This window comes from Triturus cristatus, chromosome 3_2, assembly GCF_964204655.1.
Source record: "Triturus cristatus chromosome 3_2, aTriCri1.1, whole genome shotgun sequence".
In the NCBI taxonomy this organism is placed as follows: domain Eukaryota; kingdom Metazoa; phylum Chordata; class Amphibia; order Caudata; family Salamandridae; genus Triturus; species Triturus cristatus.
This window is the reverse complement of record NC_140584.1, coordinates 678,664,790-678,692,036: the sequence shown is the minus strand read 5'-3', so window position 1 is coordinate 678,692,036 and position 27,247 is coordinate 678,664,790. Positions and strand designations below refer to the sequence as shown.

Below are 27,247 nucleotides of genomic sequence, written 5' to 3'. Positions count from 1 at the left end.
TCAGCTACAGTATGGAAAACAGCTTCATCAGAGAAAATTAGCAGGATAGGCTAATTTTCAAGACGAGCATGCATATTTCGTACACTTTTTAGAGCTGTGAACTGGTAAAAACCCAACCTTCTTCAGTGGGACGGTATTCTGGGAGATTAGAGCATACATTCCAACACAAGGAGGAACTGGCTTTTCTTCATCCTTCAGACTGCACTAAATAAGCAATCTGATACATTCAGTTAAATCAGCTTTGCAGACCGCAGCATCAGGTAGAAAAAGATCCATGTACTCAGCCACTTTTACATTTTCAGGTAGACTGGGACGTGTTGATGACTTATAGTGATTTTGCACACATTGACAAGGCTGTTAGGTTAAACGTTTGCAGTTTAGTTTGTTTATGCCTACAGCTGACAACTTGTTTTCCAGCAGCTACTTCATTGGTACAGTGTTGAACCAGTATTCAAAATCAAAATGATCAAGAGCAGCAATTGTAAATCCTTTCCTGGTAAAGTGACTTGGAAGTGGTGTGCTGTCGGATTCACAAGATTCCTGCTACATATTATGTCATTATAACTTGTTGATGCACCAATCCCATTTATTGAATTGATTAGCTCTTTATTTTTGCACTGGTTATAGATTGCGTGGGCAGTCATCATGTGTAGCGGAGTTTTCTTTTTGCTCAAAGTAATTCATAAAACATGATTTGGAGAAGACAGTACATTTGCACAGCATAAGCCTGTTGGTTCCTGGGATTATCTTCCACTTCTTCGCTTATATCTTCAAAGCCATTATCAATGTTGTCAGCTTCTGTTCCGAACTCAAGAACTTTAGTTAGTAACAGTTTTGCTTTGCGGATATTAAACAATGATGTAAAAAAAATGTTAAGAGAACATTAGATATTCTTGTTGACTCCCATGAACTGCGGACCTCTGGGGCATCACAAAATCTGTCATTAAGTCCAAAACCTAAAACTTTCAGGACGTTTTTTAAAATGGTTCCTACTGATTTTACCACATCCTGTGATCTTAGTTTGGCAGCAAGAACTTCAGTAGTCAAATCAGCTAAGAACACTATAAGTGGCTCATTCTTTTTGTTAGACTGACAGAAACAAATTCTGTCGTATATTCTCACCAGAAAAATCTTAATTTCATTATTATGGACCAATACAGTTTCAATGTGGACCATTATCTTTCTGATCTCGCGGAGTGTGAACCCGTAGCCAACAATAAAGAGTGGCTTTAAAACTTTGTTTGCTTTTTAAAAAAATGAAAACTTAACTGAAGGCTGGCGGTTACGTTGCTGCTAGGATCTCATTGTACATTCATATTTTCTAATGTATGCATGCATGCAGTTTGGGTGAGCATACGAATCCGTTGTAAATACATTCCCCTTGCTGTTTAGATCAGCTACGCGGCTGAAAAAATCCTCTTGGAAAAACTAGCTGCAGATAAAAATCTGTTTGCCCTTTGAGACTCAAATATTCTGTACTTTGTTCTTTTGTCAGTCCCGTTGGCCCTTGTTCAGGCTAACCCACAGATAACACATTGAAGATCCTCTGCTTTCTGATCAGTTGTTGGATGTGGGCCATCAATCTTCTAAGTGGATGAGGATTGGGTTTGGGTGTAGTCACTTTCTCTGAAGACTCAGATTCTTGTTGCGATTCACTGGTTTCTGCTATTTTCTGACAATGTTTTGCCAGATTTTTTCCATTGTAAACGATTTGTAGCACTTGTTGTTACAATGATGAAATATTTGATCCTCTTCACCCATCAGTTTCAATCTTTTGTGAACTTTGTCTTGCCGTATTTCTGCAGCAGCTTAAACTCTCTTCTATCCAGCCACAGTCCTCAGATTTTGTAGTTAGCAACACTCTGTGTTTATGAATTTGAATCAACAGAAAACCAGAAAAAAATATTAAAATAAATTACCAATATGATGGCTAAAACACATCATTATAGAGCTGCCATTATGGAAAATGGTGGAAGGGTTGCTCCGAGGAGTTATTTTCGGTCTCTATAAGTATAAGTATAAAAAGGCTTGTAAAGCGCTCGAATACCAAATGGTGTCTTGGCGCTATGGTGTGTGTGATATGCAGGAAAGTGAATTAAAGTTGGGCCTGGAATAGGCGATGTTTGAGCTTTTTTCTGAAGAGGGCATAGCCAGGTTGGAGTCGCAACTCCACAGGCAGTTGGTTCCACAGCCTGGCTGCACAGATGGCGAAGGAGCAGCTGCCCCATCCAGCAAGTTTGTATCTGGGAATACGGATAAGGCCAAGATTGGCCGACCGCAAAGCACGGGCAGAATGTACGGTGGAAACCTATCGGTCCCATCATTCGCGCCCCTGCCAAAACGAGCCCGATGCACCAGGCAGAGTGCTTTGAATTCGAGCCTTTGTTGAACCGGGAACCAGTGGAGGTAATTCCTTCCCACTGAGGTGGAGCAGCCCCTGGGTAAGTTGAGAATTACCCGAACCGCGGCATTCTGCAGGGATTGGAGCTTTCTGACCTGAAATTGGTCAGTGCCCAGAAACATGGCGTTGAAATAGTCCAATCTGGACATGAAAAGTGCGGCCATCACAGTCTTTTGTAACGACGAGGGTATGTATGGAAGAATCTTCCGCAAAGTTTTAAGCAGAAAGAAACAGGAAGATGTTAGGCTGTTGACCTGAGCTGACATATTTAGCTTTTGGTCAAACACCACCCCCAAGTTCCTGACCTTAGTGACCGGGAGGGGGCATTGCCCTGCCGTCAATGGCCACCAGAGGGAATTCCAGACTGAAGGACCTTTCCCAAATTCCATCACTTCCGTCTTTTCAGTATTGATTTTTAAGAAGCTCAGATGCATCCACTTCATCACATCAGAGAGGCAAGCGTGGAATTTGGCCGCAATTCGATCAGGATGCTCAACAGCAGATATCACAAGCTGTGAGTCATCAGCATAGGATACCAGCATAAAGCCATGTTTCCTGACCAGACTCGCCAGAGGTCTAACATAGATGTTAAAAAGGGTCGGGGAAAGAGCAGAGCCTTGGGGGACACCGCAAGGCAGAGCAAAACTGTCAGAATGTAGACCGGCCCAGTTTAAACATTGCTTTCTGTCTTCCAAAAAGGAAGAAAGCAGAGTCAAGGCTCGGCCTACAATCCCGACCTCCCTAAGACGCTGAATCAGCACCTGATGGTTCACAGTATCGAACGAAGCAGACAGATCCAGGAGGACGAGAATAGCTCGCCCCCCTTCGTCTACTGTCATCCGAATCCCCTCGGCTGCCGTTATTAGGGCAGACTCTGTAGAGTGCCTGGGCCAGAAGCCGTGCTGGGAGCTGTCCAGCAGGGCATTCTTGTCCAGATACCCCATCAGACTTTGGTTAATGGCCTTCTCAATGACTTTAGCCATCAAAGGGAGGCCAGAGATGGGGCGATCATTTTTTAGTTCCGAGGGGTCCAGTGAGGCCTTCTTAAGAAGGGGTCTAACACATGCTGATTTCCAGGTGACTGGATAGGTACCTACTGCTAGGACCTGATTAATTAGGATCGTAAGACATGGCACTATCCTGTCCGCCACCAAGTGGATGATATGAGGGGGACATGGATCGGAAGCAGCACCAGACTTTATGGAGCCTAATAGAGTCAGAACCTCCCTGCTGGTTAAAGGATCAAAATTAGTCAGCCTACATGTGGGCGGCGCCTGCTGAAGATCCAAGGTGGGGGATCCCAAAGTGCTTAATAAGTCATTGTAGATGGTAGCCACCTTGGTGTGGAAAAAGGTAGCTAGTTGGTTGCAGAAGGACTGATCCGGACTGAACTGATTAGTCTGCCGCGGACTTGACAGAAAGACTACCGTTTTAAACAGTTCTTTAGAGGAATTCCCAGCCTCGGAGATTTTACGGGAGAAGTAGTCCTGCTTAGATTTCCAGATGGCCCGCTTGTAGTTGTGCAGGGCCAGATTGTAGGCCAACTTTTGGTCCCTGTTATAGTCAGTTCTCCAAAGCCATTCCCGCCGTCTACACTCTACCTTCAGGGCTTTCAACTTCGGGCCATACCAAGGGGCACCCGGAGGACGCCTGTTCTGGGTAGCTGACTGGAGAGGGGCAACCTGATTAATAGTGTCCCCAATCCAGTTGGTGAGCTGGGCAACAGCTGTATCATTATTATCCTCCGAGATAGGAGGGGGGCTACCCAGTGCCTCCATCAGGGGCACTTGGGCAACCCTACTCCATCTCCTGTAAAGGATCTTGTTAGGTATGTGGGGATCGCTTTTTGCCCTCTACTTTAGCCCAATCTTGAAGAACACTGCCCTGTGATCGGTCCATGGGAGGGATTCAACCCTGAGATGTACCAGGTCTGGATGGCTGGAAAAGAGACCATCCAGGGTGTGGCCCCCATCATGAGTTGGGGCTGTCACCAACTGAGGTAGTCCATAAGCCTCCAGGCCATCCAGAAGTCTCATAGTATCCGAGTTATTAACGGCCTCCAGATGGAGATTAAAATCCCCAAGGATCGTGTAGGCCTCATACTCAGTACAGGACTCTAGATGCATTTGGAGGGCCTCCAAAAATGTGGCCCTAGGTCCGGGAGGTCTATACACCAGCAACCCATGGGCGATGTTAGTGTCTTTTAGAAATATGCCAAAGTGTAGTGCTTCTGCATGCATATTTTCAATAGCCCTGACCTGGACCGTTAGTTGGTCCTTGTAAATAATTGCTAAGCCCCCCCCTCTGCCCGACTTTCTATCAAGACAATGTAGAGCATAGCCAGGTGGCAAGGCGATATTCCAGTCTGGGCAGGAGGCCGCGTTGGTCCAAGTTTCCGTGATAAAAGCCATATCCGGAGAATGGGCGGTCAAAAATAGTTCGAGTTCGTGTTTGACCACAGAGCGGGCGTTCAGGAGGACACAAACCAAGTGGTGATATAACCTTGCACCGGATTCCCGGTTAATAGATCTCCTCTGAGTTTCATCTGAGTTGGCAAAATGTCCTGCCCTTGACGCCGTGCAGAGGGAATGTATAGATCCTACTTCATGACTCCTAGCCTCGCTAGCAGCGGGGAAACCACATCCAGGGCAGAGGTAGCTATGTAGGTCTTCTGGATCTAAAACAGGGAGGCAATGTACTGCTTTTTGCACCCGTAAGGCTAGCAGACTAGAGCGAGTGTATCGTAAGGGACAAGGGAGGAGGGTAAAAGGGGGGGCCCCTGCCACTGGCACGCTCCTGGCGTGGACGGGCGCAGATGGGCTTGCCTTTGGCACGCCAGCGTTCATTTTATGGTGACCGGGAGGTTAGCGCTAGACCGCTAACCTCTTCCGGAAAGATGGGAGGCGTGCCCGCTCGCATGGACGGTCAACGCGCACCAGGACAGAAGGCCGGGAGACGTGCTCCGGCTACCAGAAAAGGTATGTAAGTTTAAGCCAGCTTTAAAAGGTGTAAATGCTCGGAGCTTTAAAACCAAAACTTTAAAAACATAGGTGCAGTACCCATATCATCACACACATAAAATGCTTTTTAAAATTTGCCAACTCATACAGAATAGATGCCAAGTGAGCACTATCGCAGCCCGTCCCAAAATCGGCAGTCGCTGCTAAAATCACCACACGACTATATGACTATTTGTCCCTCAAAACGTATGTTTTGACATCAATATGAAGTATATCGGGCACAAGGTTCCTGAAATATTATTTCATCACTGCAACACATCCACCATTTTCAAGAATGTAATCCAGAAAAATTCAGCCCCGATTAGCAATGTCTACTCAAGCTTTTTTTTACGGAGGTGTATCAAGGGGCCAATACTATTAGGAAAGTGTTGCCAGATGGTGTAGAAGGATTGAGGAACAACCCATCTAGCCACCCTTCTGTCATCTAGCCACCCTTCTGGCACACAGCTACATCTAAGTTTGCTGTTTGGTTCCTCTGCGCTGTGGCATGCATAGACTACTTACTCCCTTCTCTAGCTTCCAAAGGAGGCCCAATGTGTTTTCCCAACCTTCAAATAATGGTCTTTTTAAAAAACATGCAGAAAAAACCTGTGTAGCGCCTTACCAGCCGGAGTACCAGCCACTGACTATGCCACACACGGAGTTCAGTAACGCACATTTTTATTTGTCTGTGTGTCCCTGCAAACAACATTCTAAAGCAGTCTTCACTGCACGACACTCTATTCATAACGTCATAGCTCTACAGAGTTCATCTGGAGCCAAAAGGGTTCAGTCGTTGTTAACTCGCAAGACACTTCATCCCCTCCTCTGTTAAACAAAAACTTGCCAATTTTACAAAAGGATACACAATATATCTATATATATATATATATATATATATATATATATATATATATATATATATATATATATATATTCATTCACTGAAAAAATCATAAGTTTCAGGAGGGACGTTAAAGTTAATTGGACATTTCACTCGTACAAAACCAGAGAAATTCGGCCGTTATAGTTAGATAAGCTAACTATAACTCGTGCCCCCGCAATGCACTGCTGATGACCTCACATATTACACCACTCATGACATGGTCAGTGACATCACTGATGACATCTCAAATGACATCTCAAGTGACATCATCCCGAGACTGGGTGATTTTTAAAAGTTTAAGAATGTTATATATAGATACGCAAAGGTGTATTGAAGAAGGAGTGGGTGTACAAGTGTTTGAAAGGATTTAGTGGATGCATGACTGTATAAGTGAGTGATTAAATGTGTCTTAGTGAATGCATGGGTGAATGACTAATCTTTGTGAATGTCTATCATTCTAACAGCTGGTGTGTAAGTGGCTGCATGGGTTGGTGAGTAGCTACATGAGTGTCTATATGGGTTAATGATTGGTTGAGTACCTGTATGGATGCCTGAGTGCCTGTGTATGGGTGGGGAAGGGGTGTAACTCCCTGCATGGATGATTTAGTGGGTGTATGGGTTCATGAGTGCGTCTGCGAGGGGCTGTATGTGTGAGTGAGTGTGCGTATGGCTGTCGGTGAGTGAATGGAGGCAGTATATGTGAGCGTTGGAGTATATAACTAACTATATGTGAGAGTGACTGTATGCATGAGTGTGGGCTTGTGTCAGTGATTGTAGAATAGAGTAAGCATGTGTTAGTATCTGTATGAATAAGTGAGGTGGTGTGTGTGTATCTGTATAAGTGAGTAAAAGGCAGTTATTGATTCTTTGGGTGACTGACTGGTGTGTGAGTAACTATGGGTGAGTGAAGGAAGTGAGTGTATGGGTGTACGAGTGCATATATCAGAGAGCATATATCAGAGGCTGTATTGATGAGTGACTGCGTGTATGAGTGACTGTATCGGTGAGTGAGTGGATGTGTGTAGACCTATGAATCAGTGAGTGGGCATGTACTAACTGGTATTGGTGTGTCTATGGTTTCAAGAATGGTAGTCTACATTTTAGAGTGGGTGTATGAAAGGTTATTTTAGGGTGTGAGGAGGTGCATCAGATATTAACCGGATGATGTCATTTGAGCTGTCATCAGTGATGTCACTGATCATGTCATGAGTGATGTAATGTGTGACATCAGCAGTGAAATGTCCAATTAACTATAACGTCCGTGAAACCTATGGTTTTTTCGGTGAATTCTAAAGTTTTTTAAATGCTAATTTATAACTATAATGTAGTAGTTGCATTTGCAGAGTTGTGCTGGAAGGGGGCTGGGCCTCTGACCAGCGGTCAGGAATTCCGCTGCATAGGACTTACTGGAGGCACCAGGAGGGCTGCTTGGCACTCAAAGTCCCTCAGGAGTAAAGTGGACTTCATCCCCCAACCGTTTGTGGGCCAGGAGGCGCGTTTGAAGAGTGGTGGGCAAAGGGGGCGTGGCCTGCTTTGAGAACTTACAAATGCTGCTGTGTGGGGCTTACTGGAGGTAATAGGAGGGGTAGTTGGCCCCCCAAGGACAACCTTGGGGGCCAACTACCCCTCCTATTACCTCCATTAAGCTCTGCACAGCAGCATTTGTAAGTTCTCAAAGCAGGCCACGCCCCCTTTGCCCACCACTCTGCAAACGTGCTCCCTGGCATGCTCTTGGATGGGGAATAAAGTCCCCTTTGCTGCTGGGGGTTGTTAGGGGCCAACTAGCCTACCTGACACCTCCAATAAGCTCCATATAGTGGGATTACTGAGAGGTGGACACAGGCCCCTTTTCACCACCACTCTGCAAACGAGCCTCCTGGTGCGCTCTTGGTTGGGGGATGAAGGCCTCTTGCCTTCTGAGGGTCCCTGGGGGCCAACTAGCCCTCCTGTTATCTCTAGAAAGCCCCACACAGCTGGATTGCTGAGAATGGTCAGAGGCCATGGCTCCTTTTTACACCACTCTGCAAACGCGCCTCCTGGGGCACTGCTGCACGGGGGATGAAGTCCACTTCAGTCCTGAGGTCCTCAGGACACAAGAGGACCTCATCGCCCCACCAGCAATGCGCCAAGAGGTGCGTTTGCAGAGTGGTGTAAAAAGGGGCTTGGCCTCGGACCACCTCTCTGCAATCCCACTGTGTGGGGCTTTCTGGAGGTACCTGGTGGGCTAGTTGGCCCCTAAGGACCCTTAAGATTCTAGGGGACTTAATCCACCAACCCGTTACTCGCCAGGAGGCACATTTACAGAGTGGTGCAGGGCCTCCGGCGAGATGCCGACTTCTCTTTTTTTTTTTTTTTACAAAAGGGTGGCTGTGTTGGTTGATTTTTTATTTTATTTCTAAAAATGGGAAAGGGGCCCGTGGCCCCCTCTCCAGAGGCTGATATCGGTCCCGGGGACCTCATCCTCCGGGGTATGGCTTTGTTTTTCTATTTTGATTTTTATTATTTATATGGGAGGGGGGCCGCGTGGACCCCCCTTCCCTGGGTCACTTTTGGCCCCGGGAACCCCATCTTCCAGGACCTGGCCTCGTTTAAAAAAAAATTATAATATGTATATGGGAGGGCGGCTGCGTGGCCCTCCTTCCCTGGGGTCGGGCCAGCCTGGTTTTTTTGGGAGGGGGACCTCCTGAGGCCAATTATGGCCCCGGGGACCCCATCCCCCGGGGCCTGGCCTTACGTTGGGGACCATGGGGGGAGCCTCAATGCCCCCACGGTCCAGCCGGCTCCCTGCCTCCTGCGGGAGCCGATATTGCTTTTGGACAAGGGGAGTTGCTGGCATGCAGCTCTCCTTGTCCAAAACCAATCTGTTTTGCTTCATGGAAGCAAGAGCAGGTTTCCTGCTCTCGTTACCATGAAGCAAACTGTGTTTGCAATGACAGGGCGAGAGCCGTGCTCCCGCCCTGTCAATTGCAAACTGCAGTGTCTGGGGGTGGCCACCTCAGGACATTGCTGGAGCCGGCCCTAGGGGCTGGTGGTCCCCAAGGCCATCTAGGGCTCCAGGAGGGGGGCTGTGCGGCCCCCCTCCCAACAGGTTTAAAGCCTCGGAGAGGTGGTGGTCCCTGGGGCAGTGTGAGGGGACTCGAGCCCTGTACTGCATTTGCCATTTTACACGTGCTAAACTGCATGTTGGTCTAGATTCCATGTGATGCTCTGATCCTCCATTTTGTTGCACTGCATTTCCATTTTGTGCTGCTTTGACCTGTAGTTACACTTCAGCAGTAACAAACATGCTTTTCACGTAAACCAGTACGAGCTGGTGCAAGACATACCTCGTGAGGTTATTTTGTACCTTGAGCTTGTTTTTGTGCATTCTATGCTTATCTCTAGGACAGAGGGAGGATGCGCTGTGCAAGGCTCTCCAAGGCCGGAGACAGGGAAAGGAATGTCTTTTGCCTCGGCGCACCCAAGCAGAATCTGGCCAGGTCTGTATGGGTGGATCTGACGCAGAGATGAGGCCAGCACCTATGATGGATAGATGGGCGAGAACGCCTGCCAGAGGGTTCACAAACGTGTTGATTTAACTATACAAAGCGGTGTCTGTGGGGTGGGGTGGAGCTCAGGAACTCAGTCTTGGAGTGGACGCACTCGCGGGACGACTTTGGTGCCCGGAGAGATTACTTCCTGTGCCCCAGTCTCTACAGGGTTCCCGACTTGGTGTTTTCGGTGCTTGGCCAGGGATGTTGAAGACTCCGGTGCAGACGCATCTGGTGAGGTGCTTTATACATTAACTGTTTATATACCTATATTCAAGATCTCATATTTGTATGTATTACAATATATATATGTGTATAGTGTGGTGTATTCATTATTTATTGCCTTTCACTTGGTGCCTAAGAGCTTACTCGCTTCAGTGACTTATTGCCCTTGTCTACGATACTAATAAAGCTCATTTTACCTCCAGAGGAGTGTTGGAGTTTCTGTGTAAGTAAGTGGTGTGCGTAAGTTAGATTACGCAAGTCGGCAAGGCTATACATTTTGGCGTAGTCGGCAGGATACGCAAGTTACGCGGGTAGGAACATGTTTCAAAAGACGAAAGGTGGATTTGGTTCTTTGGCACCACGTGAAATCCCTTTCGCTCCCATGCAAATTCCTGGATGGGAGGTGACGCCGTACTCCGCGCTGGCGTGCGAGTACTCTAAAAGCACAGGATTAAGTGAGAGCTGCTTTGACTGTTTGGGCGAAGCAACGCCAGAAGAGGTTTTAAATTGTTTACGGAAGGTTCATGTGGAGAAAGGTAAAGAATTATGGACAGTGAGCCGTCGAGGTTGGGCTCTGTTGCATGCTTACCATCAAGTTTTTGACAAATATTTGTCTCTGCAGCAGGAACAGTTGAGCTTAGAAAAACAACTCATTGAAGCTAAGGATATGTCTACGATGCTTTCCTGCCAGAATAAGCTATTACAAGACAAATTAGAAACATATCAAACTATAGCAGAATGGGCTGCAGTCCGTGTCGCTGAATACAGATACAGGAAAAGCAGGGGTAGAGTGAGTAAGAGAAAAGTCCATTTAGCGATTGCCAAAGCAGGCTTAGATTTTGATCCATCCACCTGGGATTCGAACATCTGGGAATCATCAGAGTTCTCCTCAGAAGGAGAGCAGCCTTTACAGAGAGAAAGACAGGAGGAGGAGGTAAAGAATAGTAAGAGAGTGGAAGCGCGGCCCATTCTAAGACGGAAACTTCAATCCAGTCCACAGCACCTGGACAGGGTTATGATGAATAGTCTGGAGGATTTTACTCAGCAGGAAATCAGTGATATTTTAGAGAGATTTAGACAGAAGCCTGGCAAGGCACTATTAACGTGGATGGTGCGCCTCTATGATCAAGGCGCTTCTGGGGTTATGTTAGACGGTGGGGATGCTGCCAAATTTTGCACTCTCAGTACTGATCCCACTGTGCAGGGACATTTCCGGAATTACAATGGTAATGACCAAATTACCCTGTTGCAGGTAGCAGCGCAGGGATGTGGTCACAGGTATCCCACAGAGTCAGACTGGCCGGGAATGAAAAACCATGGTTCACCCTGAGAGATGCCATGCAGAGAATTAAGGAGGAGGGAATGAAGCTGGCTATCCTTATATGTGAGACGCATAATTTGATGGGTTAGATGATGACTGTGTCCATGCGGAACAAAATTATTCGTTTGGCACCACCTGCATACAAAGCGGTGATAATGACTCTGTTAATTAATCGAACTGGTAATACCATAGGAGAACTAGTCGAGGTGGTCCGTGAGCTGGGAGAGCTTGGGGAATGGAACAAGCCAGACAGGGCTTCGCGCTCAGAGTCCCGCACTGACAACAACAGAGTAACCCAACGTGATAGGTTTTTGGCGTTGTTAAAGGATGGGGTGTCGAGGAGTCAGATTGATGGTATTGAGACCAAAAGCATGTGGAAAATGTACCGTAAGCGAGGACTGGATCGGAAGGAGGGGAGTAGGCATGTGAATAGAAAAGATAACAAGAAAGTAAGTCGCAGGGAAACGGAGCCTTAGGAGAAGTACGACAAAGCAGGTCAGGAGAGATAGAGAGAGAGAGAGAGAGGGAATCTCATGTGAAAATGACAAAAGAGAAAGGTTGGGACCGAGATTGCACAGATTCAGATGGGGACTGGGAAGAGGAGGAGTTGTTCCCTAAGGATTACCCGACATTGTATTCAGATCTGCGCCGGGACCTGCGCCGGGCAGATGCGGAGCTGCGCAGGCGAAAATTAGATTAGGAAATGGTCCAAGCTCCGGTGCAGGGATGGGCTCGCAATTGAGAAAATTCAGAAACACAATGGGACATGGTATGCGGCACTTGATATTGCCAATGCTTTTTTCACAATTCCAATTGCCCCCGAGTCCCAGGAACAATTCTCCTTCTCATGGAGTGGTAGGTAGTTCACGTTTACATCTTTACCACAGGGGTATTTACATAGCCCTACGATCTGTTACCGGTTGGTGGCAGAGCATTTGGATGAGGTGTCAGTTATTCCTGGAGTACAACTTTTCCATTACATTCATGATGTGTTGATTCAAGGAGAGACCCAAGAACAGGTGCAGGCTCAGCTAGACAGAATTGTAGAGCACTTGCAAAGCAAAGGGTGGGTGATTAACCTAGAGAAGGTGCAGGGACCCTCCCAGAGTGTGAAGTTCTTAGGTATTCAGTGGCATCAGGGGCATAGAGAGGTGCTGCCACAAGTAAGGCAAAAGATCAAGGAGTTTGCAGTGCCACGAAACAGGAAGGAGGCGCAGCGTTTCATTGGATTGTTTGGGTTTTGGAGACAGCACATTCCCCATTTGAGTCAGATCTTGGCCCCTCTGTACAAGGTTACGCGGAAGAAGCATGAGTTTGAGTGGGGGGAGGCCCAGCAACAGGCATTCGAGTCAGCGAAGGAGGCTATACAGCGTGCCCTGGATCTATGGCCCATACAAGAGGGAGGCATTGATTTGACTGTAACGGTCCAGGATCAGTATGCGACCTGGAGCCTGTGGCAAAAACAGGGGAGACAGAAAGTGCCCCTAGGGTTTTGGACAAAGAAATTACCTGATGCTGGAGAGCGGTACACTCCTTTTGAAAAGCAGTTGTTGGCATGTTATTGAGCTCTGGTGGATACCGAGCAATTGACCCTGGGGCACAATGTGTTTTTGAGACCTGAAATTCCTATCCTGCAATGGGTGATGAGCTCACCCAAGACACACAGGATTGGGCATGCACAGGAGGCTAGCATCATAAAGTGGAAGAGGTACATACAAGACAGAGCACGAGTGGGTCCTAAAGGTACCGCAGTGCTGCATGAGCAAGTGGCGCATACTCCAGTAGCAGATGCAGAAATGTTGCAAGATGTACCCAAGTGAAATGGGGCGGGTCATTCTCAGAGTTGTCCGCGGAGGACAAAAAGCAGGTGTGGTTTACAGATGGCTCAGCCAGATATGTGGGGACCAAGATACATTAGAAGGGGGTGTCATACAATCCTGTGACCAAAAAGTTGTTGTCGACTACTGGAGAGGGAAGAAGTAGTCAGTTCGCAGAATTGTACGCCATTTACCAGGCTTTAAAAGCAAGAGCTCCCTGGTACAGGTCACATTTATACTGATTCATGGTCTACGGCCAATGGGTTAGCCACTTGGCTTCCCACATGGCATGCTCATAATTGGATGATTCACAATAGGGAGGTTTGGGGAAAGGAGTTGTGGCAGGAGATTTGGGAATTGTTGTCCCAGAGTACAGTCACAGTTTATCATGTTGATGCTCATTGCCCGACTGACTCACTGGAGCGTTGGTGCAATTCCTTTGCAGACCAAGAAGCGAAGATTCGTGAAGCTGAAGTGGCAACGCAGGATTCTGACTTGGTGGGCATGGCTAAATGGGCGCATCAGAAAAGCGGACATTTGGGCGAGTGAGCCACTAGCAGGTGGGAAGGAAGTAGAGGGATATATATTCCCCTAGATTTGATTAAAACTGCGATTATTCACTGTCCCGTTTGTCAGCATACCCAACACAGACCAGTTCCACAGGTAGTGAGAGGCCAGCTAGGCAGAGGGAAGTTGCCAGGGCAAATATGGCAAATTGATTTCATCGGGCCAATGCCAATGAGTCGAGGATGTCGGTATGCATGCACGGTGGTGGATACCTATTCTGGCTATCTCATCGCCTTTCCATGCAAGAGAGCAACCCAGTCTAACACTCTGAAAACTTTGAATTTGTTGATTTTGTATTACGGAATTCCTTTGCAGCTTCAAAGTGACAATGGGTCACACTTTAAAGGAAAGATGGTGCAAGATTTTTGTGTGCAGCATAGCATTGAGTGGATCTATCACATACCCTATTACCCACAGGCAGCGGGCTTGATTGAGAGAATGAATGGCTTGTTGAAAGAGCAGTTGAAAAAGTTTTCTGACGGGTCATTGAAGGGGTGGAGGAATCACTTGCCTGATGCATTGCAAATTTTGAACACCTGACCCCTTGCCAATGCAGAGACTCCTTTGATGTGCATGTTGACCCCGGCTTTGCAGTCCAAGCCCCATGTGGCCACAAACACAATTCTGTATTGGGAGACAGCTCCCGGAGCTTTAGCTCATATCGTGCCACACCAGAGGCTGCAGGTCTTGATTTACATGCCCTGAAACTCTATCGATTGCAACCACGAGACATTACCTTGATTGAGACAGGAATTGGAGTTCAAATTCCCCCAGAGCATTTCGGACTGATCACCCCTCGATCTGGGCTTGCCCTTAAAGGCATCCAGGTTTTGGGAGGGGTGGTCGATGCCGATTACCAGGGGGAGATCAAAGTTATTCTATTAAACAGTGGAGACAATGATCTGGTTGTGCAACCCGGTGACCGAGTTGCCCAAATGATCATCATACCGGTTTATGGAGGAAATGTCATGAAGGGGACGGCCCCATCCCTTCTAACTGTGCGAGGAAAGGGCGGGTTCGGATCTACTGACAAGAACCCAGGGGCGAAAGTATGGGTAGAGTCCCTAAACAAACCTCCTGAACCTGCAGAATTAATCGCTAAGGGAAAGGATAATATCCTTGTCATCATGAGACCCGGACAGGAAAAGTGGGAAAACGTACCTGCTGAAAAATGTTATATACCAGTTTGTTTTCTGTTTCTAGATCACAGTATGGCTTGCCGCTGGGATGCTTGCTCTGTGTGGTCTGTGTTTGGGCGTGTCCGGAGGGTTCCGGGAGGGCCCGGGGATGCCGAAGGGGATCAACCGCCCGAGTCGGATGACAGCATTGTATCAGCAACTGGATAACATCTGGACCTACTTGGCCGGGAATGTGCTGAACACTTCCCACTTCTGTATGAGAAATCTTCAGAGTACAGCTGATATGATATCCACTTGTCTTGTTGCCGTACCTACCCCTGCACATGTGCTTCTGCACATCTTCAACCAAACTAACTTTGATGGGGTAGTGGAGGAAACTGATGTTCAAACACATCTGAGTCTTTATGAGTACTGTCGTTTTTGCCCGGAGTTTACAGATAACCTCTGGAGGAACATGACGAGTATTGTTACCTACAACATCACTACTGGAGACGTTTGCTATCAACTAACTTGTGACCCTGCCAAAATTGGCAAGTGTGGCCAATTGAAACTAGAGAAAAGCACACAATTGACCACTGATCAACAAACATTATGTCAGTCACGACATGACAGATTTTGCAGTAACGTTACCAATTATATGGTCTGTAATCATACAGCATTAACCGCTAGCCATGTTAACCATGTGAAGTTATCTAAGGGATGGCTGTTGTCGTGCGGCAATATTTCATACACTTACATACCAGCTAATATAACTGGAGGACCTTGTGCCTTATCACGTTTAAGTCTTATGCTTTTTCCTATGCATTCTGTCACACACATTCGCTCTTCTAGAGCCGCTGTTCAATTACCTGAGGATTGTGACTCCAATATTGACTTGCTTTCTAGAGCAGAGTATACCAGTTTGGCTATTTCCATTGTAGGAGTGCCAGGACTGTCTGTTTATAATGCAAGAACTATTGCTAAGCTTGCCTGTTTAATTGTGAAAAATCTCAATCATACTTCTGCCGCTTTAGCTGACTTGTTATTAGATGTTCAAGGAATGAGAAAAGCTGTTTTGCAGAATAGGGCAGCTGTGGACTATTTGTTGTTGAAACACAACCATGGTTGCGAGGACTTTGATGGACTCGGTTGTTTCAATTTATCTGATCATTCTACATCTATCCATGCGCATATTAATGCGTTAAAAGATTTAGTGAAAGGGGTTACCCAAAACGTTGATCAAGGATGGTGGGATTGATTGTTTGGGTGGCTACCTAATTTTGGACAGCTTTGTTATATCTTGGGTATTATTATAGTGATTATTTGCATTTTTATCTCACTATGTTGTTGTATTCAATGCATTCCTAATCTTCTCTCCCTTCTTCGTCCCAGATCCATGGTATTTAGGCCAATGGGGTATGAAGGGTGAATTGAGGGTCAAGGGGTGGAATGTACTGCATTTGCCATTTTACACGTGCTAAACTGCATGTTGACCTCGATTCCATGTGATGCTCTGATCCTCCATTTTGTTGCACTGCATTTCCATTTTGTGCTGCTTTGATCTGTAGTTACACTTCAGCAGTAACATAAACATGTTTTTCACGTAAACCAGTACGAGCCGGTGCAAGACATACCTCGTGAGGTTATTTTGTACCTTGAGCTTGATTTTGTGCATTCTATGCTTATGTCTAGGACAGAGGGAGGATGCGCTGTGCAAGGCTCTCCAAGGCAAGACAAAGGGGAAAGGAATGTCTTTTGCCTCGGCGCACCCAAGCAGAATCTGGCCAGGTCTGTATGGGTGCATCTGACGCAGAGATGCGGGCAGCACCTATGATGGATAGATGGGCGAGAACGCCTGCTAGAGGGTTCTCGAACGTGTTGATTTAACTATAAAATCGGTGTCTGTGGGGTGGAGCTCAGGAATTCAGTCTTGGAGTGGACGCACTCGCGGGACGACTTTGGTGCCCGGAGAGATTACTTCCTGTGCCTCAGTCTCTACAGGGTTCCTGACTTGGTGTTTTCGGTGCTTGGCCAGGGATGTTGAAGACTCCAGTGCAGACGCATCTGGTGAGGTGCTTTGTACATTAACTGTTTATAAACCTATGTCCAAGATCTCATATTTGTATGTATTACAATATATATATATATATATATATATATATGTATATGTATAGTGTGGTGTATTCATTATTTATTGCCGTTCACTTGGTGCCTAAGAACTTACTAGCTTCAGTGACTTATTGCCCTTGTATACATAACTAATAAAGCTCATTTTACCTCCAGAGGAGTGTTGGAGCTTCTGTGTAAGTAAGTGGTGTGCGCAAGTTTAGATTACGCAAGTGGGCAAGGCAATACAAGCCCCCACATGTTGCATTTATAATAGCCCCCAGGAGGTGGAGGTCCCCAGCGCTTGGGGGGGCCCGCGAGGCCCCTTGCCCCATAATAAGAAATGTCCTGGGGAGGTGGCAATCCCCGGGGCTGGGGGGGGGGGGGGGGGGCACATGCCCCCGCACATTATGTGCAAAGCCCCAGGAATGTGGCAGTCCCCGGGGCCTGGAACATAAATTTGGATTGCCCCCGGGACCTGGCCTCCCCGGGGGCATCTTGGTTTGAAGTGTTGGCAGCCAATCAGAATTCTCCTCAGTCACCAGATATCGATATTTTTTATTTCTCAGGAACTACTGAATGGATATACACCATTTAACGCAAAGAGTGCACTCTGGACCAAGAGCTACCTCACTGCCAAAATTGGTGTAATTCCGGGAGAAGTTAGGGCTGTAACCGCAACAACAGTTCCTATGAAAATTAATATGGAGAAAACGCGTTTTGTGATCCCTGTTTTTTCTCGGTCCCCGCTTGACAAATGATCCCAAAACTTTCAAGACAGGAGCTGACAAGGGCGGCCCATTAATTTTGAGAAGATTCATCAAACGGCGCCAAGGATATTGGCAAATCAAAAAAAGCTTTTCCAATGGAAACTATGTCCAAACTATAACATAGAGAGATAGAGAGATAATTACCATCCTTGTGAGGACTATGTGTGAATACCTGCCTTGTGGGGACTAACCTTTCCCAAGGTTTTTAAAATATACTAATAACAGAAAAATGTTAAGAAAAAAATCATGATACAGGATCCTGCTTCAAATTTGCAAATATATTATTTAATCGTGCGCACAGAACCATCCTTGTGGGGACCTAGTCCATAATAATATTTGTGATTGAATACAGTCAAAGGCACATGGCTAAATGTTTATTTTATCAACAATATACACAAACATAGTGTGTTATTATAGAGATGTTCAAGTCCCCACAAATATAGTGTGTTCTTAGTGTTTTTTTAAGTCCCCACAAAGATAGGGGCATATTTAAAACAGACGGCGATAAATACCGCAAAGCTTGCTTAGCGCTTTTATATTTATCGCCGTCTATCGCTGGAATTTATAGTCCTTGTGCTGTTTTTACAACACCTAGCTCAATGGCGATATAAATTCCAGCAATAGCGGGGTAATCACCGTTTTGCAGGGAACATCGCTGGTTTTCCAGCGAAGTTCCCTGCAAAACGCGCTATGCTTGTTGATACGACCATGTGGTCCTAATGCAAGAATCCATCCCACATGTAAGGTATGGGTTAGTCATGATTTTAGCACACGTAAGTTTTCGGCGAAAATAGCGTTTTTTGCCCGAAACTAACGTATGCTAAAATTTAAGTATCGCGATGTGCACATCAGCGATATTTACATGGTTGTACTGCCCAGTGACGCCCACTTTGCATCTCATTAGAGATGCAAAGGGAGGCGTCGGAAAAAAGGGTGCTAACATGCGCTGATGCATGTTAGCAACCTCTTGTAAATAGGGCAATATTTTTATCTCTGTTTTTTTGGCTTTAAAAGCCAACTGAGCAGAGACATGACCCTTGTAAATAAGCCCCATAGTTTGTTATTATAGTGTTTTTTCAAATAAGCCCCATAGTTTGTTATTATAGTGTTTTTTCAAGTCCCCATAAAGATAGTGTGTTATTATAGTGATGGTCAAGTCCCCACAGAGATAGTGTGTGAAGATGATTTTGTTCAAGTCTCTATTGAAATAGTGTGTACATTAAAAGCTTAAATTCCATTATAAAGAGTGTGAAGCTAATGATGGTCACGTCCACACAGAGGTTGTGTGTAATTATAGGAATGCTCAAGTCCCCACAGAGATGGTATGTTATATAGTGATGTTCAAGTCCCCACAGAATTAGTGTGTTAATATTGAGATTTTAAGCCCCCACAAAGATTGTGTGGCATTTTAGTGATGCTCATGTCCCTGTGGAGTTAATGTGGTATCATAGTGATGTTCAAGTCCCCACAGAGACCGCGTGGGTAGATAATTGTATTAAAGTCTTCACTGAAATATTGTGTAAAGACAAAGCTTAAATACCCATACTGTAAGTGTGAAGTTAAGGATGTTCAAGTCCAAACAAAGGTTGTGTGTAATTACAGGAATGCTCAAGTGCCCACAGTGATAGTGTGTTATTGTAGTGATTTTCAAGTCCCCACAATGATAGTGTGTTTTATATTGATGTTCATGTCCCCACGGAGATAGTGTATGAAGCTGATTGTGTTCAAGTCCCTACTAAAAATAGTGTGTAAAAATAATGCATAAATCCCCTGGAACAAACCCCCAGCCTCAAAATGAGAGCTGGGTCAGCCTGCTCCAACCAATCCTGGAGCTGCTCTGCTGCTCCAGGACTGGTTGGATTCGTGTTGCACAAGGAGGGAAATCCACCCCTTTCCTTCCTGCTCCTCGTCACCCCCAGAATCGGCGTGGAAAGAGGAGCATCAGTTTGAAGTGCCCGGCAGCAGGCAGCGTTTATGGTGCGTGCCCCTCCAGCAACATCAATTAATGTTGCCAGTCGCCACTGCCTATAGAGATAGGGGGCCGAGAGCCGAGTTATTTTGTAAGGCCATGACTTTCAATATCCTTATCATGTACGGCAAGGGGTACTTTATTCCTTCCAATGGTCACACCATCACTTTTCCCACAAACCACTTATTTCATTGGTGGTAGCTCACTCATATGAAAAGAAAGAATGTTTGCAAACATGAAGAATAGTTCCAAAATTAAACAGGAAGAAATTAGTTGCATATTTGTTACAAGAAGACATTAGAATCAGTTTAGTACAAATCCGTTTTCAAAAAAAGGCGCTGTAGCTCAGAATATGTTGAAACATGCATTAAGATTCTAACTTAAACGTGTTGCCTGTCTGCTTATCACTGTATAGCTAGAAAAAAAAAGGAGCAGAAGAAATAAAAGCAATCATTTTTGTTTTCCTACCTTAAACAGCTGCTTTAATTATGTTCTGTGAGCTGACTTGACTTTCCTCTCGCCTGCTAGCTCTGGCAGCAGGCGTTGTGATGCCACACCTCAACTATAACGAGTTATTACAGTTGAGTTCTGACATTTCTTTATAATAGATGACTAGGTGTGTGACAAGTCGCCTATTATAAAGAAATTAGAGATGAGTTTATACACAGGAATTGCAGAAACCATTATATTATATATCTGTACCCCTTAATTCTTATATTTTCTCTCTCTCTCTCTCTCTCTCTCTCTCTCGCGCTTTCTTTCTTTCTTTTGTCTGATAATTCTTTTACCTGGACCGGGAAGTCCGGGCCGGCAGCCACTTCCTGATTTCCTGCACTCGACAACTAGAGATGCCATTTTCGCTTAGTGCGCACTCTAGTTGTCGGAACGGTTTCCCCATTAAAATGCACGCTAGGCGGAAGCCAGTGCCTTGAGGGGTTGCTCGTGGTAACGTTTTGCAAATTTGTACATTACTGCTGCTATTCTTTTTTAATTAATTTTATTGTACCTCTGATGATTTTTATGGTCAAAATCCTGCAATATACGATTGTGTTGTTGGGGTTTGGACATTATGCTAATTCTTTTACCTGGACCAGAGAGGCCAGTCCGGCAGCCACTTCCTGATTTCCCCACTTGTCAACTAAAGACGCCATTTTCGCTCAGTGTGCACTCTAGTTGTCGGAGCGGCTTCCCCATTAAAATGCACGCTGCGCAGACACGCATCAGGGGCGCGCCGCTGGCGCACCCAAGGCAAGGCTGTGTGTGCCCATCAGCGTCCCGGAAACGGCCAGCGCCAGCCATGCTGCCCATCTTCCACTGGACCATACTGCCCCTCGAGCCTACAGCCGCAATGATCTCCTTTCACTTCGCCCACGCCCTTGCCTCCAGTCTAGCAGGTGGGAGGTGTTAGAGTGTCTAATAAATGTACTTTTGATCTACGCCTAGGCTTGGAAGCATCCCAGCACTCTTGGACCATATCCAGTGGCAGTGGGAAGGGGCCCAAGTTTAAAGCAGCATTAATTAACACTCGATCACTAGGCAGACACCACTAGGATATCTTTGATCTACTTTCCGATAAACAGGTCAATCTATTATTCATTACCGAGACGTGGCTCAATGATTCTTCAAACCCCATTATCAAGATGGTGATACCCACGGGATACAAGATCTCCCGGGGCGGACCGCAAAGTCAGGAGGGGTGGTGGTGTTGCGGTCATCTATAGGGACAAGTGGGCCTTCCGCTGCGAGGAGTCTTCTCAGTTAGGAGTGGGTTAAGTCCTTCATTTCAGTATCACTATCTCCCTCACGCCTCGCTGGGTGGAACATTGGTCTATAAGCCCCCTGGGCCTTTTCTCAAAAACTTGGCGGATGTTATTATTCCCCGCACTTTGCGGTTCACGCACTCCCTCTTTCTGGGAGATCTTAATATTCATTTGGATAAAGATGATGTTGGGGCTACCAGGGAATTCGTCGATTCTCTCAACCTTGCCCAGCTTACTCAATGGGTCAGGGCACCAACGCACTCAGTAGCGCAAATATCCTTGATCCTATTTGTTCCAACTTCCCCATTAAGAGGTGGAGAATCCTCTACCGGTGCCTTGGTCCGATCACTTTTTGTCACACTTCTCCTGGGTCCCGGACGTCAATATTCCCCCAAGCCGTGCTGGTCAAGGCCGGGCCTTTGCCAAAATTGACCCATTAACGTTCAGCTGTGCTCTAGCTGAGTCCAAACCAGCTCCATCCGATGATTTGGAGGTTGCTCTTGAGAGCTTCTCCAGCTGGATCAAGAGGGCGGTGGACCGTTTTTCTCCTACGGCCCCTGCTAAACTATCCAGGGATTCCCTTTCTAAGCCATAGTTTTCGCATGAGCTTAAATTACAGAAACAACACTGCAAAAAATTAGAACGTCAATGGCGCTTGAATATTGCCCCATGGCGAAGCTTAACCTTAGGAAAGCCCAGAAGTTGTATTATGCCTCTATGGCTCAGACCCAAAGCCTTTACTATGCAGATCGTATTGATCTAGCCAGGAACAATTCTAAAGAAATGTTTTCTATTGTCCAGTGCTTCATGGGCCCTAGAGCTGTATCCATCACACTTCCCTCGTCCAACGCTTGGTGCGAGGCACTCTCAATTTTTTTGATAAAATTAGCTCTATCCAGGCGTCCTTTACTCTAGGCAATCATTCTATGGTCAGGCCCCCGCCCCCAGAGGTGCCACATGTGGAGTCTCCCTCACTGACGGCTTTTTCACCGATTGATTTTTCTGAGTCACTGAGGTTCCTTAAGGCCTTGAAGTCAGGCTCCCTAACTGATCCCTGTGCAGCCAGACTTTTGACCTTGGTCGCAGAGATATTGAACCCTGAAGCCAACAAACTCATCAATTTGTCCCTTCAGGAGGCCCATGTTTCCTCAGTATGGAAGCAGGCCAAGATTCTGCCCCTTTAAAAAAAACCTTCATTGGATCCGCTGAGCCCAGTTAATTACCGCCCTATCTCCCTTCTCCATATCATGGTGAAAGCTTGCGAAAAAGTGGTCAACAAACAACTTACCGACTTTGTCGAGGGTGCTGGCCTACTTCAACCAGCTCAATCCTGGTTCAGAGCCTCCTATAGCACTGAGTAGGCCTTGGTGGAAATCTCGAAAGCTATTTGGGAGTGTCTGGATTCGGGCGGCAAGTCAGCTCTCATTTTGTTGGACCTCTCGACAGCATTTGATACCGTCCCCCACGCTCGGCTGCTTACCTGCCTCGCGGACTTGGGGATCTCAGGTGCTGCCCTGAGTTGGCTGAAATCCTTTTTAAAGGGGCATACTCAACATGTTTGGCTCCCCCCATTTTCCTCCTTACATCAGGAGGTGTCTACTTGGGTGCCTCACGGGTCCTCTTTGAGACCCTTCTTTTAAATCTTTATGTCACCTCTCTGATTTACTGGGCTGAAGAGTTGGTAGCCAAAATTATAGCATACGCTGATGACACCCAGCTCCTGTTTACCTGGGGAAAATCAGAGGGTTCCACGTCCCGTGGCCACAAATTGTCTGTCAACATTCGTTCAATGGCACAGCCCAAACGCAACGAGGACAATTCAGAAATTCTCCTCTACGGGACTTATTCGCCTCAGTTTAGAGAAACCTTATGGCCAGCAGAATTTCTCATGGCCGCCTCAACGGGGCAACCCGCTAAGAATCTTGGAGTATGGTTCGAGGAGAATCTTTCCTTTACCGCCCAGATTAAGAAGTTAGCTGGAATTGCTTTGGAATACTCAAAACTCTTAGGAAATTTCTCCCGCTTCTCCCCAGAGCAGCTAAGGAAACCGTGACTCGGGCCCTTATACTCTCTCGGATCGACTACGCTAATGCTTTGTATGTCGGCTTGCTGGGCTACCTTCTCAATAAACTACATGTTGTCCAAAATGCTGCCGTGAGACTTGCTTTTAACATCCCAATGAGAAGCAGCGTCAGACAGCATCTGCGCTCACTCCATTGGCTGCCTGTGGCCGAACGAGTCAAGTTTAAAACCCTGACCCCGGCCGATCATGCACTGCATGCCTGTGCCCCCACCTACTTACGGAAGCTTTTCCTGTTCTACACCCCCACCAGACTTCTCCGTTCATCTTCCTAGCTTCTGGCCCACATTCCTTGCTCCCGGCTTACAAGAGTGGGGGGCAGTTCACTTGCTGTCAGACTGCTACCGCTTAGAACTCTTACTCTAGCTCTCCGCAGTACTCAAGACTTTCATCTATTAAAAAAAAATTGAAGACTCATCTTTTTGTTTAACCTTTGCCGCTTCTCCCTCTCCAGGCTCACGCCGGGACACTCCATGGAGTATCTGTGTGCGCCTCAAACTCAAATAACATGACATGACATAACAGTTGGTGTCTCAAAATGCCTTAATGAGCATGAATGCTATGTACTTTTCTTCTTGAAATAGCCTGTATTTCGTAATCTATCCTAAATACGAATAAATGACTGAAATAAAAAAAAAGAGTTATCTATTTAATTCAAATATAGGACTATAGACACTGGAGCAGATTCACGGTGATCATTTTAGTTCAGAGTAGGTTTCGCCACAAGGAGAAATGTTTCCCCTATATAGATTAAAAAAAGTGTTTCCAATGCAGATTGTACTGAGGGTAAACTTCTGCACTGGTGAAAGGCCTACAAAAAAAAAAAGGTTACATGACATGTACAGACGTATGCCTGAAAGCTGCACCTTGGGCAGCTTGCCCAAATGAACAATGGAATTTTCTGCGATTCTGAAAGAATCACATATGTCCATATCTTGGAGTGCATATAAAGGTATAGTTTAAAGATTTTGTTTGTAAAGGCCAATATAGGTGTAGTCTTTATGTAGTCGATTTTTTCAAATGCCATACATTATTTCTGCCATAAGCACATTGGGCACAAAATCTTAAATGGGCACGAAGCAGGACTTTGCACCTGTGATTTGTGTTAGGTACAACCTGATACAAATTGTGGTTTCAAAGTGTGTACAACTTTGAAATTCCAGTTTGTGGACCTGGGAATTGATTAATTATATGCACGTTGGTATAGTTTCCCATTCTGGGTGATGCACATGAGAAATAGATGGAAATTGCACACCAATAAGTACTATGCTCTAGGGAAGCACTTATTTGTGGCTTGGCTATTTGGGCAGTTTGAACCTGCGAATTGTGAGATTAAATTAATCAGAGCTTGTGTGCATGAGATAAGCTCTAGGCACTATATTACTATATAAAAGGATATACTGTTGCCTTAGTCAATCAATCATTCCTTTGTTAGTGGTGCAACCATAGTTTTAAAATTGGAACAGTAACAAATATTTCTTATTCGTGTAGTGCACAGTAGAAAAAACTAACCAATCACGTACTAGATGCTACCAAAACCCTAGATATTTGCATGGACATCGTTGTCCATGTCAGAACTTAAACCAGCAGTGACCCGTACGTTTTTGGGGAGAGACGCTCAGCCCTCTGCCTACCATTTAGGCAGTGCAAAACAATCACTTGCAACACATCGGAGCTACACAACTAACAGTGCTGTTTTTCAAATGCACTCAGTCCCAAATACATCTACATCTTTGCAAATTATTTTCCTAATCTGTGCCTTGAGAGAAGTGTACCATTTGCAGAGCACAGCTTTTTCATAAAGTAAACATCTACACAACCCTTGTAAACACGTTTACCAGACCTGCAGCAAGCTTCTTCAGAACATTTACAATGATCTCCATCACGAGTTGAAAGGAGCTCCAGTGGACATGTGCGGTCAGACCCACAGCCTGTCCTCGATATACTTCAAAGGGAGACAAAAGACATTTCTATCCAGAGACTGGGATTGGTGGAGTGGTGCACAGCTTGTTTGTTGCGACAGTGGTGGTCAAGTAGTCAATGAGTCCTGATGTATAGTAAATCTTTTTATTTTCCAAGAAATAGTTTGCCAGCCAACGCTTTTCGTTCAAGGATTGAACTTCTTCAGGGCTGTAAGTTATAATGAGAACATATAAGGATGTGCACAAAATAAAACATGTGCACGTGTGTATTGCGTACGTTTAGTGACACAGAGGTGAGTACGGAAAAGGAACAGTGATGAGTGGGAAGCGGGAAGTGTTTTGGAAGAGGGAAGGAAGGGTCTAGTAAAGAAGTAACAGGTATATACTGAATGAGCAGTGAATAAAAGAGAGAAACTGGAAGAAGTTGTGAAAGGAACTGGAGCCAGAGTGGTCGCGAATAGAGTGCACTATTGCAGATTGCTGGTCATGGGACAATGGTGCAAATACACTAAGGCATGAAAATATCGCAAAGACACTAACATCATCATGACTGTAAATCACATGCATGAAGACATAATCTCCGTGGAGCTCCTAAATCAGGAGACGCGAATAGATCCAATATGAGTGTCGTGTCTACGCGGCATTAAATGTTGAGAAACATACTAAATAATAAACAATAAAATATAATGAAAAATAATATTAAGATGCCGTATCTGTATGAGACAACGTGCCCGGCCTAGCAACATATACATACTAAATGAGCCGTAAGTGGAAGGAACCGGAAGAGGTGGTGAGACGGGATAAAAGCAAGAGTGGTGGTGAAGAGTAGTGCGCTATTACTGGTTCCTGGTTGCAGGATGATATTGCAAGTACAAAGAGGGCATAAAAATGCCGCAAGATCAATGCAAACATTATGGCTGTAAAAAGCATACGTTCTAAAATAAAAACGATAAAATCCCAAGTCACAAGATACAAGGTGTTTCTAAACCAGGATATGTGGTCTACATAGCACAAAATGGTACAATTATTCATTCAAATCGATACTGTCTTGTCTATATAAGTAGTTGCCCCCCGTCACGCCATGGTACCGCTATCAAAAACGGATGAAGTTTTAGCGCTAGGATGTGATGAGTGTAAAAAGTGGTGAAATCTGACTCTAAGCCGCTGGCCCTCCCATGGCTGCTGTACATAGAATTGGAAATAAGGTGCATGTACGTACCATGAATGAGCATTCTTGTTGGATCAGAATGGTAAGATATCACCACTTTTCACACTCATCACATCCTAGCGCTAAAACTTCATCCGTTTTTGATAGCGGTACCATGGCGTGACGGGGGGCAACTACTTATATAGACAAGACAGTATCGATTTGAATGAATAATTGTACCAGTAGCGCACTACTCTTCACCACCACTCTCGCTTTTATCCCGTCTCACCACCTCTTCCGGTTCCTTCCACTTACGGCTCATTTAGTATATATATGTTGCTAGGCCGGGCACGTTGTCTTATACAGATACGGCATCTTAATATTATTTTTCATTATATTTTATTGTTTATTATTTAGTATGTTTCTCAACATTTAATGCCGTGTAGACACGGCACTCATATTGGATCTATTTGCGTCTCCTGATTTACGAGCTCCACGGAGATTATGTCTTCATGCATGTGATTTACAGTCATGATGTTCTTAGTGTCTTTGCGATATTTTCATGCCTTAGTGTATTTGCACCATTGTCCTATGACCAGGAATCTGCAATAGTGCACTCTATTCGCGAC

The 27,247-nt window shown here is 45.6% G+C and overlaps 2 protein-coding genes across 2 annotated transcripts in view; one reads left to right on the top strand and one right to left on the bottom strand.

The window, feature by feature from the left end:
• The window catches only part of MAIP1 (matrix AAA peptidase interacting protein 1), a 155,930-nt gene that overhangs the window by 46,675 nt on the left and 82,008 nt on the right, over nucleotides 1–27,247 (bottom strand). The gene's annotated exons all lie outside the window — the stretch shown is intronic.
• LOC146857945 (uncharacterized) lies at nucleotides 15,034–16,122 on the top strand. The gene has a single exon (XM_085646755.1). It carries the CDS (start codon nucleotides 15,034–15,036, stop codon nucleotides 16,120–16,122), a length of 1,089 nt encoding a protein of 362 aa, XP_085502881.1.